The following is a 15630-nucleotide window of genomic DNA, read 5'->3' on the forward strand; positions in this document are numbered from 1 at the left end:
TGGTGGTAACCCAACCTCCCCCTTGTACCCCGTACACGGGTGCACACGCACACCAAAAATGTTTGACCCAGCGCCAGCCTCAGCCCTAAAACCCCCAAACCCTCTTTCCATTTAAGTGTTAACTCGTAACAATGCCATATCGGATAGCTCTAAAATAGCCGGGTAAATGTCTTGTCCTTTTATAGCAGTGGCCCTATTGTAAGCTCTGGCATGTGACAGGTCTGTGAGTGACACAGTATGTGACTTCAAGAGACTGGACAGGGATAAAGACCTGTGTGTGCTGGTGATTTATCCTGCAGCAGCCACCTCTTTCCTGTCTGTCTGTTTGTCTCCTTCTCTCCCTTTCTAAAGCAGCCCACCAGCAGACCAACATGCCTCCAAAGAAGCCCGAACCTAAGAAGGCCGAACCTAAGAAGGAAGAACCTAAACCAGCGCCTAAACCAGCAGAACCAGAACCCAAAAAAGAAGTTGAATTTAACCCAGCTTCTATCAAAGTACGTATCTTTTAACCTGGCATGGGAGGAAGGAGGCTGGTGGGGCTTGGGTTGGCGGTGGTTCTGGTGTATTCAATGTTGCGAGATGACATTCTCCAAAATTAGGTCTTGGTTTTGAGCAGAAAGTGAGCAGCAAAGGCAATTGCCACAGGTAGAGTAAGAGTGGGAGAAAAGTCACTGGGGATTCTGCTAAACAGAGAAGTTAAAAGCTGAATCTTATTTTATCTGAGGATGTTCAGACCTGTTTGTCCCATCTTATCCCCAAAGTAGCAAATTTTATTGCATGCAAACTTCACTGACCTCAGTGGGAAACTTATTGCTCCTCTGCAGGCAATAGTGCAGGTAGATGCCAGGAAGGCTTGGCTGTACTCAGGGCTGACCACTGACTAACCAACGGCCACGGCTAGATTGTAGGCTTGGAGTGGGCATGGAGCACAGGTTGAATTCATTTCTCTGCCTGGAATGCATCACTTTGGTAGATGTGATCACCAGCCTGGGACTTCCTTAAAGTGAGCCAGTGACACCTCCTGTGGTTTTCCAGAAAAGCCCAACTGAATGGCAAAGGAACCGTATGCTTATGTGTGTGTTTTGGGAGGCAGAGAGAAACTTGGGCAAAAATCCAGATTTCCTGAATGACCTGCTGCTTTCAGGTTCTGCCCCAAGGATTCCTCCAAAGGTCGTGAGCCTTCTCCTCCTCCTTCTCCTTTAGGGAAGTCTGCTGGAAAGAGTCACTACTGATCTCAGCAGGGTTTGTTGAAGTCTTCCTCAAATGTGTGAGGACAAGATTATGTTTCCAAGGCCATTTCAGAAATAGGTTTTGAGAGAATTTGGGGTCACTACTCTAATCCTGAGCTGCCTAACTGGCATCACATTGCCCTTTCAGTCAGGCAACTGCCAACATTTAGGAAACACTCAAGGTTTTAAAGCCATGAAGTAGGCAACTCCAGTGAAATGATGCTGGAGATCCGCTTCCCTTTCAAATGCTTTTTTCCATGGGAATTGACCCTTCAGCAGATATCTGAGAGTGATTCTTTTATTTCAAAAGAAATTCCTCTCAGATAATGATAAGGAGAAAGAAATTATATATTCCTATGGAAATGACCATGATATGGACTATCAAAGAATGAACTCTTGACTTATAAAAATGCAATAAGCAAATAAAGATCTAAAAATGACTAGTTCCCCTTTGATCCTTCTGCACCATACGCATTCACAAACAATGTCAGAGACCCCTGCACGCATCTTCAGGAACAGCTTTCCCACATTGTTTGCACAGTAAATACCCCATGACAGATACTGCCAGACATAGCAGGATTTCATTGCAAGGCATTGTCCTTTGGGATTTGTCCTTTGGGAAGAGGCATTGCCCTTGGGGAAAAGAACAGGAGCTTTGCAGCATCTCACAGGTTTCTTTCTCATGGGGATTTGGACCAGACAATGACTGGGTGTAAATCAGCATTATTCTGTTGATTAGTTTAAAGCAGCCAGATTCTTTCCTGTTTCTTACAAGAAATTGAGCAACCAACAGGGGAGTCCTGGTGATCACCTGTGTTTAAGCTGAGCCATGGGACATGAGACAAGACTGGATAATGCCAAAGAGGAAAACGGACAGAGCTCGACTGCCATCCATGGCACCAGCTCCTCAGAGCTGAGGCGAGGGATGAATGTCTCTGGGACCCTCTCTTCTTAGCTCAAAAAGTAGTTTCCCCCTCAGGAAAACATAGAAACTATGTGAGAAACGGAAGAAGTTACTCTGTCTCTTCAGCATGCCTCCTGAGCACACTGCAACAGGTCTCTTGGGTGGCTTGTAAATCACGGGCTGCTGAAACCGTTTGCTTCTTCCACATTGGACTGACTCCTGCAGCTGGGGATTTCTAACAACAGAAGCACTGAAAGTGGGTTTGTTCTTTCTTGAATCACAAAGATGTTGCAAATCTTTCAGTTTAACTACTGGTGAAAAAAAAAGGCAATCATTTGTAACTGTCTCAAGAAGAAACCAGATTACAAGGCATTCAGTTTTGGGCTAGTTTTTAGAATAATGACACCAGAGTTAGTGCTGTGCTCCAAGAAGGACTTCCACAGTGACCTTGGGCAAGTGGTACGTGGTGGGATCCAGCTCTCTGCTAATGTCTCTGTACTTAACATTCCTGCACAGGAGGGGGAATCCAATAACTTCTCTTAGAGGGCACAGATGCCTTCGTCCCAGATGCCATGACATTGTGGTAATACACAGCTGGGATACTATGACATTGTGGTATGAAGGGCAGCTAAGTCCAGTAAAGAGATGAGCTGTAATTTAAAAAAAAAAAAACAAAACTCCCAAGCTGGTACCACTCAAAAGATAGTCATGCATCTTTGCAATCACCAGGATTTCAAAGTCATCAAATACATTTTCATCCAAATAGGATTTGAAACCAATTCATTTCTACTTTTTTTTTTTTTTAACTTACTCACTCTGCACACTTATTCATGCAAATTCTTATTTTCCCCTCCAGCGCAATTTGCAATTATGGACTCTTATCATGTTTTTTAAAGTGCTAAAAAATATATATTGAGTTCCTAAAAAATAAGTAAATCCAGTGCTCCCGTGATAACATCTCTTCGTCTTTGCAGAGACTATTCCATTATCTACTACATACAAAATTGGACTAAGGAAAGCATTGGTAGATGCATGGTTTGGGTCTGTATCTTTTTTTTCCCCCTTTTCATAGCAAGGGGAGATGATATTCTCTAGAGAAGTTTTCCTGGGAATTTTTCAATTAAATGTTTTTCATCAGAAATGCTTTTGTCAAAATTGAAGCTATTTGTGCACAAGGGCTGGGTCTGGCAAATATACGGTTTCCTGTTCCATAAACCTAGCTCTGGTGGAGCTCAGGCCATCTGGTGTAGATCAGAATACCTCCCTAGATCATTGTACAACATTTGAAAAAAATGCCTTAATAAGTTTTGAAATTCTCCAAACATCGCATTTCTGTATTCCAGGATGAAACTGGTTCTTGTTTTCATGCAGAGGATGATCTATAATTTAAAAAAAGTGAGGAAAACAAAACTGTATCAAAACAAAATGTTAAAAATGATCAAAATGCATCTTTTTATGGCAATGTCTCAAAATATCAATATTTATTCTCAGACCATATTGCGCAATTTTGTATTTGGAATTTTTTGACTTTTTATTTAGACGCTAAAAAGTCTCAAAACTAAAATATTTCTGTGGAAAAGTACTTCTTGTTTCAATTTTCCTGACTGTTATAGTCTGCTGTCATGATAATGGTCTAAGAGCCTTATTAATCATATTAGATTTTCCCATTATCTTTCTCTTGCTGCTTCACAGTCTTAACCTGTATAGGGTCTGTATTGGGATGTCAATTAGAGTGGCCTAAATGTGAGGTACATCTCCTTAAGTAAATACAGTTATTCTAAAGTTTTAATGTTACTCACATATACATTCCCATAGAATTTGACCCAATATTTAGAAATTTTCAAAGTATACTGGGTGCGATTGAATGTTGTTTGTGACTCAGAGACAAGAGTTTTGGGGTTTTTTTGTGTATTTGCTTTTCTGTAAGAGTTTGCTGAGTCCACGAGGAAGCCTTTTTTTAAGAAAGTGTTTCTCTAGAATGGCCCCTGAACCTCTTTACTTTGGGGAAGAGATTGTCCTGAAGCGATTTTGTAGCAAGATTGTCTTTTCCATATATCTAATTCATTTCCACCTGAATGCTGTCTTTTAGCGGGGGGGAACATTATGGCGGAAATATATTCTGCTCTCCTGAAAAATAGTAAGGCTGATGCAAAACAGGATTCATCTCTTATTGTTATGGACACCGAAAGTGGGACTGGCTCATCTAACTTTAACCACTGGGAAGCTGATCATTGATCTTAAACAGGTATCTTTAATCAGCAGAGAGAAACTCTCTAGAAGTTTATCCCTCGCAGCGGTGCTAAACACCTATATCAGGATGGATTGAATCACCCTTGGGAGATGCTGATCTGTTGATAAAAGGAGGTCAGACAGGTATTTGGGTGCCAGCATTTCAGCAGCTAAAGTTAGCTGAGATGACGTGTCCTCAAAGTCCAGTGAGTCCTGGGTACAAAAAGGCCATGCAGAGACAGCTGGCGTATGCGAGGACCTGCAAGGGACAAGGCTTACCATATAGAGTGATCCTTAATAACCACATTTTCCCCCATCATCACTAGATCTGCTTATTGTAGCAGCATGCAGAAATACAGGTGCCTGGGGAAAAAACAGTCATCGTTTATTTTTGTGGAGTACTGTGATCTTGAAGCCATGTGAAACCTGTTCTCCCTGAAAAACCCTGCAGGCTTCTGAACATCTGCAGGGATACTAAAAAATAAAAACTTCTTCCCTTTTTCTGCAAGAAAAGATGTAAGAGCATCCCGGGACGGGAGCAGCCACGGGGGAAATACACAGGCATCGTGCAGCACCAGTAAGGATGAGATCCTGCCGGCTTTGTCCGTTCAGCTCCCAAGCACCGAGCGTGCCGCGGTGCGACGGCAGGGTTGCAGCCAGGCAGACGTGCAGGGGTACGTGCAGGGGTGCACGTGCGAGCCTCCACCGCAGCGTGAAGCAGGGCTGAGCAGAGGTCAGGGCGGCTGCGGTCTGGGGGAAGGGAAGCAAACTTCTCTGGGGGGAGATGGATTGATTTTCAGGGAGAGAAATCCCATTTCAACAGCAAAAGCCCTGCTAGGTGAGATTGTCAGAGCAGTTTTGGTGCCTCGCTGAAGAATTTATTCTGGGCTGAAGTGACTGAAATGACTATTTCAGAGTGAGCTTCAAGATGGGAGAAATGTATATGAGTTAATAGGGGACATCATACCTGTGAGAAGGGCTTAGATGGGGGAATGAAAAAGCAGGAGTTTCTTTGTGGATAAAAAAGATTTTGTTTGTTGGGTAAATGTGTTGCAGTAGTGTGTGTGAGAGGAAAAAAAAATGCTCTATTAAACATGTGGCTGTATTAAAGAAATTCAGTTTATGGGAGTAATGAATGTGTGTACAAGAGAGGGTGAAGCAGCATATGACACCTTTGTGTCTGAAGTGTGTGAGACAGAGGTTTTGTAGTCACGTTTTTGAGGAGTTTGTGTGTGCAATCAGTAGCCGTGGGGTGTGTGCCCTGATTTCTTTAAGTTTTGTAGCTGCGTGAGAGGTTTTGAATGTACCTCTTATTCAGAGAGAGGAATTTAGCTACATCCCTGACTTCTGTAAAAGGCGGGGTGTGTAGGGGTGAAGGGTTTTGTAGGCAAAAAGGTTTCTTTGTGAATAAGAAAGCTGAGGTGTTGGCCCACTTGAGAGAGATTTTGAGTGTGCAAAAGAAGTATTTTATCTGGATGTGTGAGGGAAACAGGGGATGGGCTCATGGGCGCACATCTCTTCTGGCGTGCAAGCCTCAGCAGCAGATAACCTTATAGCTGGCTGGTGGCAGGAGTGTAAGGTCCTTTGCAACATAGACCCGTGGAAAGCATGACACAACAGGGTTTGCACAGGAAAGCGGGGGGGCTTTTCTTGCCAGAAAAAGCCATTTGCTGGGCCAAGGTTAGGACATCCCAGCGCAGGCATGATTTGGCTCTCGGCATATTGAAGAACCCCTTCCCTCTGGTGCAGAGACAACAGGAACAGGTTTCTTCAAAGCCGTTCACCAACCTGTTTTACCCCTGCTTTACACCAGGAAAGCACATCTGTGTCAACAGTGCATCAGGTGGAAGGTGGTACAGAGCTGTCCCTGAGCCACCCACACATGACAGCACAGTACTCAGTGTGGGGACCGTTTCTTTGAGTCTCTGGGTAGATGATGACCTGGGACATACCAAAGGCATCCAAACTACCAAGGGCTTGTCTGATTCAGAAGAAGGCCTGTCTGGATATCCCATGCAGTGTACACGTATCGTATCCAGCTTAGAAGAAGAAATCATGTTATGTTTTAATAAGATGTGGGGTGATGCAGGTCTTTGCCCACGTTGAAACCTGTCAGGATGTTAGATCTCATTGCGAGTTTGGCCAAGTCTTCCTTGAGAATGACGTGGGAACTCTTTACACGTGCATACCTGAGCCTCCAAGATCAGGCATCAAGACAGCTGAAGGTGGCCACTATATGTATTCAACCTCCCAACACCCTCTCATCTTTCTCTCTCCAATCTATTTTTTCCCTTGGTTTCATTCCTTCCAGGTGCTACATATTCCCATTGTCATCACCATTATTATTATTGGCCTACAGTGCATCTCAGCAGAAATACTTTTAGAGAGCAATTTCCCTCCTGTGCTCACATATTTGAAGGTTTCTGAAGTGGGCAGACACCTGCCAGGCTGAACCGAGCCCTTGCTGGGCCTCTTTCTCTCAGTGGTTTCTTCCTGAGCCTTTCAAGCACAGAGAAATTTGAGCAGTGAGTCTTGAGGAGGCCCCAGGCAAAAACGACTAAAAGTTTAGCAAAGACAAGAGACCCCATTGGAAGCTTGTGGGAGTCAGTAGGAAATTTTTCCTTTTGCGTTTTATGGGATTTGCCTCTGACTCACTGTTCTTGCTCTGGACCAGTGCTCTGGCAAGGTGTGAGAACTTTTGTAAGCTTATTGTGATTTATTTTTAATTTAGTGAGTGACGAATGCCTCTTTGATACATGCTCAAAAACTGCATTGATCTGGCAAAATATCTTCAGATGCATAGAGACAACTCCCTTTTCAGCATAATAATGATACAAACTTCTCTAACTCCAGAGGAAGATTTCAGATGCCATCTATTTTAAATACCAGATATCTGTCTTAGGATGGGATGTATCTTTATTTGAAAGTGGAAAAAGCCCAGCCTGGCTTCTAGGGCAGGAACCTAGACATTTAGCTTAGATGAGATGTCTATCTCATCTGGTTATAGTGAAGAAAAAGGAGCTCCACCCTGAAACCTTTGGCTGCACAGGTTCGAGTTACTATCTCAAGCACAGGGTCTTAGTAGACTATCCATATAGGTGCAGAAAGTCACTAGAGGTTTGGATTGCATTATTAAAATGTTTCCACAACTAATTAACATGCAACCCACTGCCCCCTTGCACCAGAAAGCTAATGAACCAAAGTGCCCTGATACCCTTGGGATGGGCACAGGAGAAGAACCAGAAAAGAATACAATAGGAGAAATTCCATTCAATTGGAATAACCAGGATAACCAGGGGCCTCCGCTCTGCTCAGCCTACATCAAATAGAAATATGAGGATGTGTGAAGAAGGCCAAAGGCTCTTGCATGATCTATTAGCATTTCACGTCACTCACTGTGGCGAGTACTTGTTTTATAGAACTTAAGGCTGTTTAACCCTCTAATCTGACACCCTACATGCAGATTTTGACCCAGGCAAGCTCTACTGAGCCCAAAGATTTTGGTTAGGGAAAAGCATTTTTGGCCCGATGAGGAAGAAACAAAGGAAGAAAAAAAGTGGGATTCACCTGCTGTATTTCAGGCATCTACAAGTTAGATATTCAAGGCTGAGCTAGTCTCTTCAGGCTCCCATTACAGTTGCTAAACAGGCACTTTCAGCAGTACATTTATTTCACCTGACAATGAGCATCTAAGTTAGATCAAGTAAAGCAGTGGTAGAGAAGAGGGCCCACTGAAGAGCAGGGACACTCAAGCCATGATCTGGATGCAGTGAAGAGCCCTTTTTTCTGGATCCAGTGAAGAGCACTTTTGTGCCCCAGCTAACGAGAACTGCAAATACTTGGTGCTCACCAGTAGAGCACTGCCAGAGCTGGGCTGTGCCTGGATGCAAGCCAGTGAAACTATTTGGTTTGTACAGTGCTGTATAGCTCCACTGGTTTGGTTTGCTATTGGTCTGGGGGCTTTTCCACAGTATAGACATTGGCTGCTGAATGTTAGTGGTTCTGCCTGAGGCTCTACTCTAAAAGAAATGATGGACCTATTCCAGAATCTTGGCTCTGGATGGACCGTGGAGGAGAACAGATCTGCAGGATCCTGAGCCTGAGCAATCTCTATCACGTCTGAAAGAAAATCCATCATTCTCCCCATCCGTCATCCCCTCAACGCTGGGAGGAATCCAACTTCAGTAGCCTGTGGTCCTTCCTAGGAAAAAACTGACCTGAGAATTTCAGGTCATAGTGGGCAGTAATTGCTTTGGGTGGGAACTGCAAGAGGATCACCGTCCCGGAGGGATCCCCCTCCCAATTCAGGACAGCTGAAGTCTGAGGCATGGCACTTTTCTGCCATAAATGGTGCTTTCTCCTACCCATGCCTTCTGCGTAGCGGGGCGTGCAGAGGCCTGACGTTACACACCTTGCACACACACAAGCGTGCACGGGGAGGGGAAGCTCAGCTGGAGGGGCTGTCAGGGCTGTCAGCATGGTCTCTGCTCTCTCTCCGAAGCCTCCCTGCCTGTAAGAGGCTGTTGTATGCAGCTATCACAGGTATTTCTCAGGAGTCAGTGGCTGAGACACGCTGCCTTTCACATAAAAATCAGGTTATGGTCAAGCTTATAATGCCCCATTAGCAATTTGCTTCAGTGCTTCTGGATGGACCCCAGAGATAAGCATAATTAAAATGCCATGTTGCCATAGCACGCTTCTAAAGGCAGCTCTGCTCTTTTGTTTTCTCCTTTATTTATCACACTCCATGTCACTCTGGAAGCACAGGATGTTCCCAGCCAGGCTGACCAGCTTTTAATAGTGGAAAGAGCACCTTTCTCCCTCCTGTCCCTTCCTTCAGAGCAGATGGCCCCAGGTTGACACGAATTTGGCAGCTTGCTTGACAGAAATGAATCAGTGCCTGAAAGGGTAAAGGGTATTTCAGCATTAGGAAAAAACCTGTAGCCGTGATCCAGTGAAATGTTTCATTAGAAGAGGGGATGTGGGATGACTCAAGTCCCCGGGGCTGGGGGCATCCCCAAAGAGATGATCCCCAAGACATGCGGGCCAGGATGCAGAACGGCAAAGAAATAGTAAGATGTTGAGTAAGCATGCATTAAAACACAGCAAAAGGGTTTCTTTGTGGTATATTCTACTCATTCTTAGGGCCAAAACCGAATAGCACTGGAAATCGAAGGAGCTTTCCAGATGAATTTTCTGGGCCAACGAAAGTCTGGCTATCTTTGTATATCTCTCTTGTTTGCAGAGCTGGGTGACGTTTCTCGTAAAAATGCTTTTCGGGGAGATGTGAAAAGTGCATTTTGGTGGTACCAGGATGTTTTGCAAATATACACAGATTTTGCAAAGAGTTTTCAAAAAAATCTGAAAAGGGTGAAGAAAATTACCAGTTTCAGCTTTTTTTAGGTAATTCCCTGTTTAGATTTTTATTTTTCTGAAGCAGCTTTTGGAGGGTTCTTTCCTTCCTATATAAAAAAATACCCAGAAATTCTTAATGGTTGAAATTACTTCAATTTGGGCAAAAGAGAACATTTTGACTGATCCGGAACAATTTTTCTCCCTCATTTCCAACTAAAGCTGTCATCAAGTAGAACACAAAACCTAAACCTGTCTTCATTCTTAGTCAAAATAACTTTTTCCCTGAAAATTTGGAAATTGCTCAGTGGCACCCTAAAATACGTAGTAGTATGATTTTTTTTTTAAAAAAATTATTTTTCTGGGCAGTTTCCTCTTCCAAGTCTTTGTTATGCAGCTGCCAAAAAAATAATTTTTCTGCAATGTCTGATGTCTGTGGCACAGGGATATACAAAACCAAACCTGTAAAAAGCTTGCCTTGGTCTGAGGGATGTAGAGATGAAAACCTGTCAAGTTTCATATGCTGTCTTTTATATGAAATCACTCAGTGTTGCAGCATTACTGAACCCTCAGCCCTTGGAGCATTCAAAGTGAAATGTGCAGCTTTCTGAAGCTGTATCTGGATTGCTGAGAGGCAAGAGCACAGCAGGATTTTCTGAATGTGACTTTCTTTAGTCTCTCTTGGAAAGAAGACGATTTCTCTAGAGGATTTTAAACACCATCAACTTTATTTCCCTAAAAGAGAAGAAAAGGCTGTGGCACTGGGTAAACTCTGCCCAAGACTAGCCCAGCTTTACTGAGTCATTTGAAATCATCACAGAATCACAGAATCACTATGGTTGGAAAAGACCTGTAAGATCAAGTCCAACCATCAACCCAACACCACCATGCCCATTAAACCATGTCCCAAAATGCCTCGTCCTCACAAAGGTAAGATTTTCTGCAAGCGTGTCTTGGGGTCTTTTTCATCTCCCTCTACATTTCCCCTTGCACCCCTGCATGTTTCACATCTTTATCTATCTCCCCTCATATTTATACACCCCTTGTTTCTGCAGCATTTCCCAGCATGAAGCTTCTGCGTGAAACATGGAAATGGTGCAAATTGTGCAAGGCAAAGAACTGTGCAAAAGCAAAGAGTTGGTTTGAAAGGGTTTGCACTGCTCTCAGCAGGGTGATTGCAATGCAGTTGTTATTTTCCCAGTTCGTTTTCTCTTTTCAGTCATTATCTCAGACAAACTAGGACACGAGAGGTTGTTTATTTCTGCTTTGCCACCGAATGATCTTTGCAGCTTTTAGAAAAGGGGGGGAATGAGAGAAAATCAAATAAGCCGTGTTTTGACAGTTTCTCGGGTTTTCAAGTGGCCCTGCATCAGGTCCTGACCTAGAAAGCCCTTACGACAATACATCCTGCCCTGGAAATTTATCTTCTGAGATCTCAGACAATGTGTTTTTCTGCATCTCCAGCACGTGGTGTAGATGTGGCCTCCGTAGGCTTGTTTGCATGTCTATAGTTGTGCATAAAGTAGGTTTTCTTTGATTTATAGATGGGGAAGTCAGCAACATATTGGTGTGGAGATCCTGTGCTATGGGTGTGTGTGCCAGAGGTGGGAAACGAGTGAGAGCTGCCCGACCCGCAGCCTTACCATCGTCCTTCCAGCCAGTGCCTCCCAGCCTTGCCTTTTCCTTTTCCTCTCTCCAATCCGCCCCTTGATGAGCAGAGAGTTATTAAAAGCACACTCTGGATACGGAGCAGCTCTGTAATAAGATCTGCATTTCTCACATAGCTGCTAAACCTCAATCAATATGGTTTTAATCGCCATTTGTGTAACATGCAATAACTATTAAATTTAAATTAAATGCACAGCTCAGAGCATGCAGAAGGCCCTGGCCAAAGTGCTAACTTTTCCCAAGCTGCTGGAAGGCTGGACTGTAGAGACAGAGTATTTATTCCTTTCATAAACCAGTTAAATCTTAACTTGGAGAAGGGGAAAAAATGTTGAAAGTAGCTATAGGAGGGATGGGGGCGGAGAGGAACAGTGGCTTTTAACAGAAACAGAAACTCTGGGTTTCCCCTAACTTTTGCAGAGATGTTAGTGTTCAGGCATAGGTGCCTGGGTGCACTTTTCCCTGGTGTCTGTGCTGACAGGATGGAAAAAGGCATTAGTGTGTGTTCCCTGCATGGAGCAGAGCCACTCAGGCCGGGAGCTGGATGGGGACATGAGTCAGAGCCAGATGATGATGTGCTGCCTTTCCTCCTGGTCCTGCACCCCATTGCTCCTCAGGGGCAGGCTGGTTACCAAACTGTCATTGAGTCCTTGCCCTGCTGGCCCAGGGCAATTCATCTCCATAGGAAAAGCATTCCCAAGTGAAAGAGCCCTTCCCTGTGCAAGCCCCAAGGGTAACCTTGCCTTGCGAGCAGTCGCCTTGGGTAAAAAGACCTATGATCCAGCAGCAAAATGGGGACAGTGATAATCATAGCTCTGAGATGGGCTTTCATGAAGGGTTTTGATGTGTTAGAAGAGTAGGGCTGATATAAATACCTAAATCTACTACGGAGCAGTTCCTCTTGGCAGCAGAAAAAGGCAGAGTGTATCAACACTGATTTTCAGGCAGAGGCGTGCAGTGGGTACCTGCTCTGGACCGGCCAAAATTGGGGTAAGCAGTAAGCTCTGCACCAAGATCAGGAGCGAGGGAAGAGCTCCTGCTGCCTCTCTATGCAGATGGCTCCAGCCGATGAGACTTGCCCACCGCACTGCACAGGCTCTGGGACTTCGGGTCCGAAGTCATCCCAGCCTCTCCTAAAGCTGTAGTGGCTCTGCATGGTCTCAAACTATGGAGCTTTCTACATTAGACTGATAGCGAGATCCTCCACCTCCGTCTTCTTTCGTCCCCCAGCCCAAGGATTGATAGGTTGCTTAGACTTTGTAGTAAGGTTTCCAAGTGGCAAAAGGATTGGCTAAAGCCCAGGTATTATTAAAAACAGCAACAACAAAGCAATGTCAAAGCATATTTCCTAACAATATTTCTCATATATATATGTATGTATGAAATTACCATATGCTGGCCAGTGTAAAGAAGTGGAAAGAAATATGGGAAAATAAATGGATGCAATATTAGTAGAGGGGCAATGCCAATATAATCTCCAGATTTTTTTTTCTTTTTTTCACTCCTAAGCAAATTTCCTTCTTGAGTTTAATTTCATGTCTCATTGTATGCATGGATCTTACATGGCATTGTTCCCTCCCCTGCCCTATCTGCAATCTGAATCCTAAAAAAGCAGACAGGGAGAAGAGGGACTCAAATAAATTTAAAGTGAAATCATCATGCTATGCTCAGGGTATGTGGTCAGCTTGCAGCCCAGCTCTCTTTGATGAGATAGGTGCTTCACAGAATCCCAGCCATAGCCAGGGAACAGGGTGTTGTTGCCACTAATAACAGGGATCAGGAGAACATCAGTGGCTTTTGCTGTGAATCTTGTCCACCTCACAGATTGATTCCCAGCAGGGGTTCAGTCAGCATAGCCCCCTCCAGTCACACATGCACCCATGCTGATTTATCCCAGCTGAATACCTGCATCCTACTTTTCCAAAGATCTGTGCTCTGCATCCCAAAGATCCTAGCCTCTAGATTTAAAGGGATCAGTGCAGATTTATACCGGTCCTTTATAAACCATCATCTCTGACTTCTGTTTTCACTGGCTGGCTTGGGGGTTAATGTGCGTGTATGGTTGTGAATGTGAGTTGCGCATACAATCTATATTAGGAAGAAATTCTTTGCTGTGAGGGTGGTGAGACACTGGACCAGGTCGCCCAGAGAAGTTGTGGATGCCCCGACCCTGGAAGTGTTTAGGTTGGACGGGGGGTTGAGCAACCTGGTCTATTGGAAGGTGTCCCTGTCCATGGCAGGGGTTGGAACTAGATGATCTTTTAGGCCCTTTCCAACCAAACCATTCTATCATTCTATGAAATATATATATATGTAGTACGTATATATATTCACACACATACGTATAAAAATATGTAGTGTGTGCATAGACGTGTATAGGAAAGAAATGTGAGTGTACATCTACGTATATTCATATGTAAATATGAATCAATACACACACATACACAGACATATACAGATGAGCAAACACTTGCACCCACGCATGCAACCCTATACAGTTTGTTTCCTTTATCCAAATGCCCGGTGCCTGTGTAAGCACACACTGTGCCCATGCAAGGTGCCTGGATGGCCAACCTGGGGACCAGTGCCCCCCTTCCAGCCCTCCAACAAACAGGTGCAGGAGAGCTGAACCCCACAGCCCATCCTGCCGGGATCACTCTGGGAAGGAAGGTGGCACTCAGCCCACGACCCGGCCGGAGCCAACCCAGCCTCCTGCCTGCGAAAGCCGCTCTGCTCCAGCAAACTTACGCATCCAAAGCCCAAAATAGAAACAGTGACAATCCATCGATTGTGTTTTCTGGGAAGCAGCGGAACATCTCAGCCACCGGGCAGACGCGGCTGAAAAATCTCCTGTGCGAAGTCTGCTCCTGTGAACGATCTTAGAAAAACAAACCGGTTTATAACCCATCCAGCCTTAAAAAAACAGTGATGGGGAGCAAGGAAGTAAAAAAAGGCATCCTTGGGAACTCAGCTATGGTTAAGAGCAGCCTGACAATAGCTGCTGAGTGCTTGGGGGGAAAAAAAAGAAAGAAAAAAGAAGAAAATAAAAGAAGAAAAAAAAAGGAGGAAAAAAAGGAGAAAAAAAAGAAGAAAAAAAGAGAAGAAAAGAAAGAAGAAAAAAGAAAAAAGAAGAAAAGAAGACGGAAAAAAGGAGAAAAAAAGAAGAAAAAAGAGAAGAAAAGAAGGAAGAAAAAAGAAGAAAAAAAAGAAGAAAAAAGAGGGAAAAAAAGGATAAAATGCTGCAAGGAAAATAGCTCAAACTTTTCAGTATTTGTGGTTAGTGCTGATGAGTAGGTAACAGTCACAGCCTGGCAGGGGGTAAAAAAGTTCTCTCTCTTTGATTTAACGGTTGCAAAAAGACCCCCCCCCCCCGAACAAAATGCACCCCCCTTCGTCCAGAAATGCAATGTCATCGAATGCCATGCTGCTTGGTGACAGCACTTTATAAACACGGTGACTGAATCTGCCTCCAACATCCTTGCGTATGACGCAGGAGCTGGCTGTAATGAGTGCGAAAGGGCGTTGGGGGCTGAGGCTGCGGGACGTGCACAGAGCTTGTGGGTCTTGGGAGAAACTTGTTTTTCAGTGTCACCTTGCAGGCTCTGCTGCAAAGCCTGGAGAAAACCGTCACGGGTCAGAGCACTTGTTAATATGATCGGGTTTTGGACATTGACACCGTTGTAAGCGGACCAAAAAAAAACCAAAACAAAACTCTGAAACAGCAGTGCCAATTGCAGTTGTAGGAAACTTCAAATTTGGCTTCTTTCCACATAAATAAATAAATCTCTAAATCAAGCAAAAGACCCCAGCAGGCTGAACTGAAAGGAAAAACTCATGGTGGCGGCAGGGAGACAGAAAGGGTTTCTCCTTCTTTCTTTTTTCCATCGGAATTTGAATTTTTGATAAAAGGGCAGGATTTAAAATTTCTGTCCTCTTGACCAACCTTCCAGCTGGGGCTCAGCTTTTCGGACTTGAGCTCCCTGGTGATGCTGGGGACGGGCAGGAACATCCAGTACGGCTGTGGTTACATAGCGAGATCAGAGCACACTGTTTTTCAGCTCACAATGAATAACGTCCTGCTTCGGAAAATAATTCTAAAAAAACCAACCAAAACCAACCCCCAGAGTATGAAGTATGGCAGATATTAGTTTGTGCTCATGAATTTTCTACGGGGAAGTTTTGGCCCATTTGAAACTGGGGCTGGGTTACAGCGGGATTATTTTGGGAGCGGCATGCGTGCTACGCCTGCCA

The 15630-nt window shown here is 44.3% G+C and overlaps 1 protein-coding gene across 1 annotated transcript in view; it reads left to right on the forward strand.

The window, feature by feature from the left end:
- The first annotated feature begins 272 nt into the window (after positions 1-272).
- MYL3 (myosin light chain 3) overlaps positions 273-15630 on the forward strand; it is a 37477-nt gene continuing 22119 nt past the window's right edge. The window contains exon 1 of the mRNA XM_009807629.2: positions 273-494. Within this exon, the coding sequence (XP_009805931.1) occupies positions 372-494 (123 nt within the window). The 5' untranslated portion in view covers positions 273-371. The remainder of the gene's footprint in view (positions 495-15630) is intronic.

This window comes from Gavia stellata, chromosome 6 (assembly GCF_030936135.1).
Source record: "Gavia stellata isolate bGavSte3 chromosome 6, bGavSte3.hap2, whole genome shotgun sequence".
Classification (NCBI taxonomy): Eukaryota; Metazoa; Chordata; class Aves; order Gaviiformes; family Gaviidae; genus Gavia; species Gavia stellata.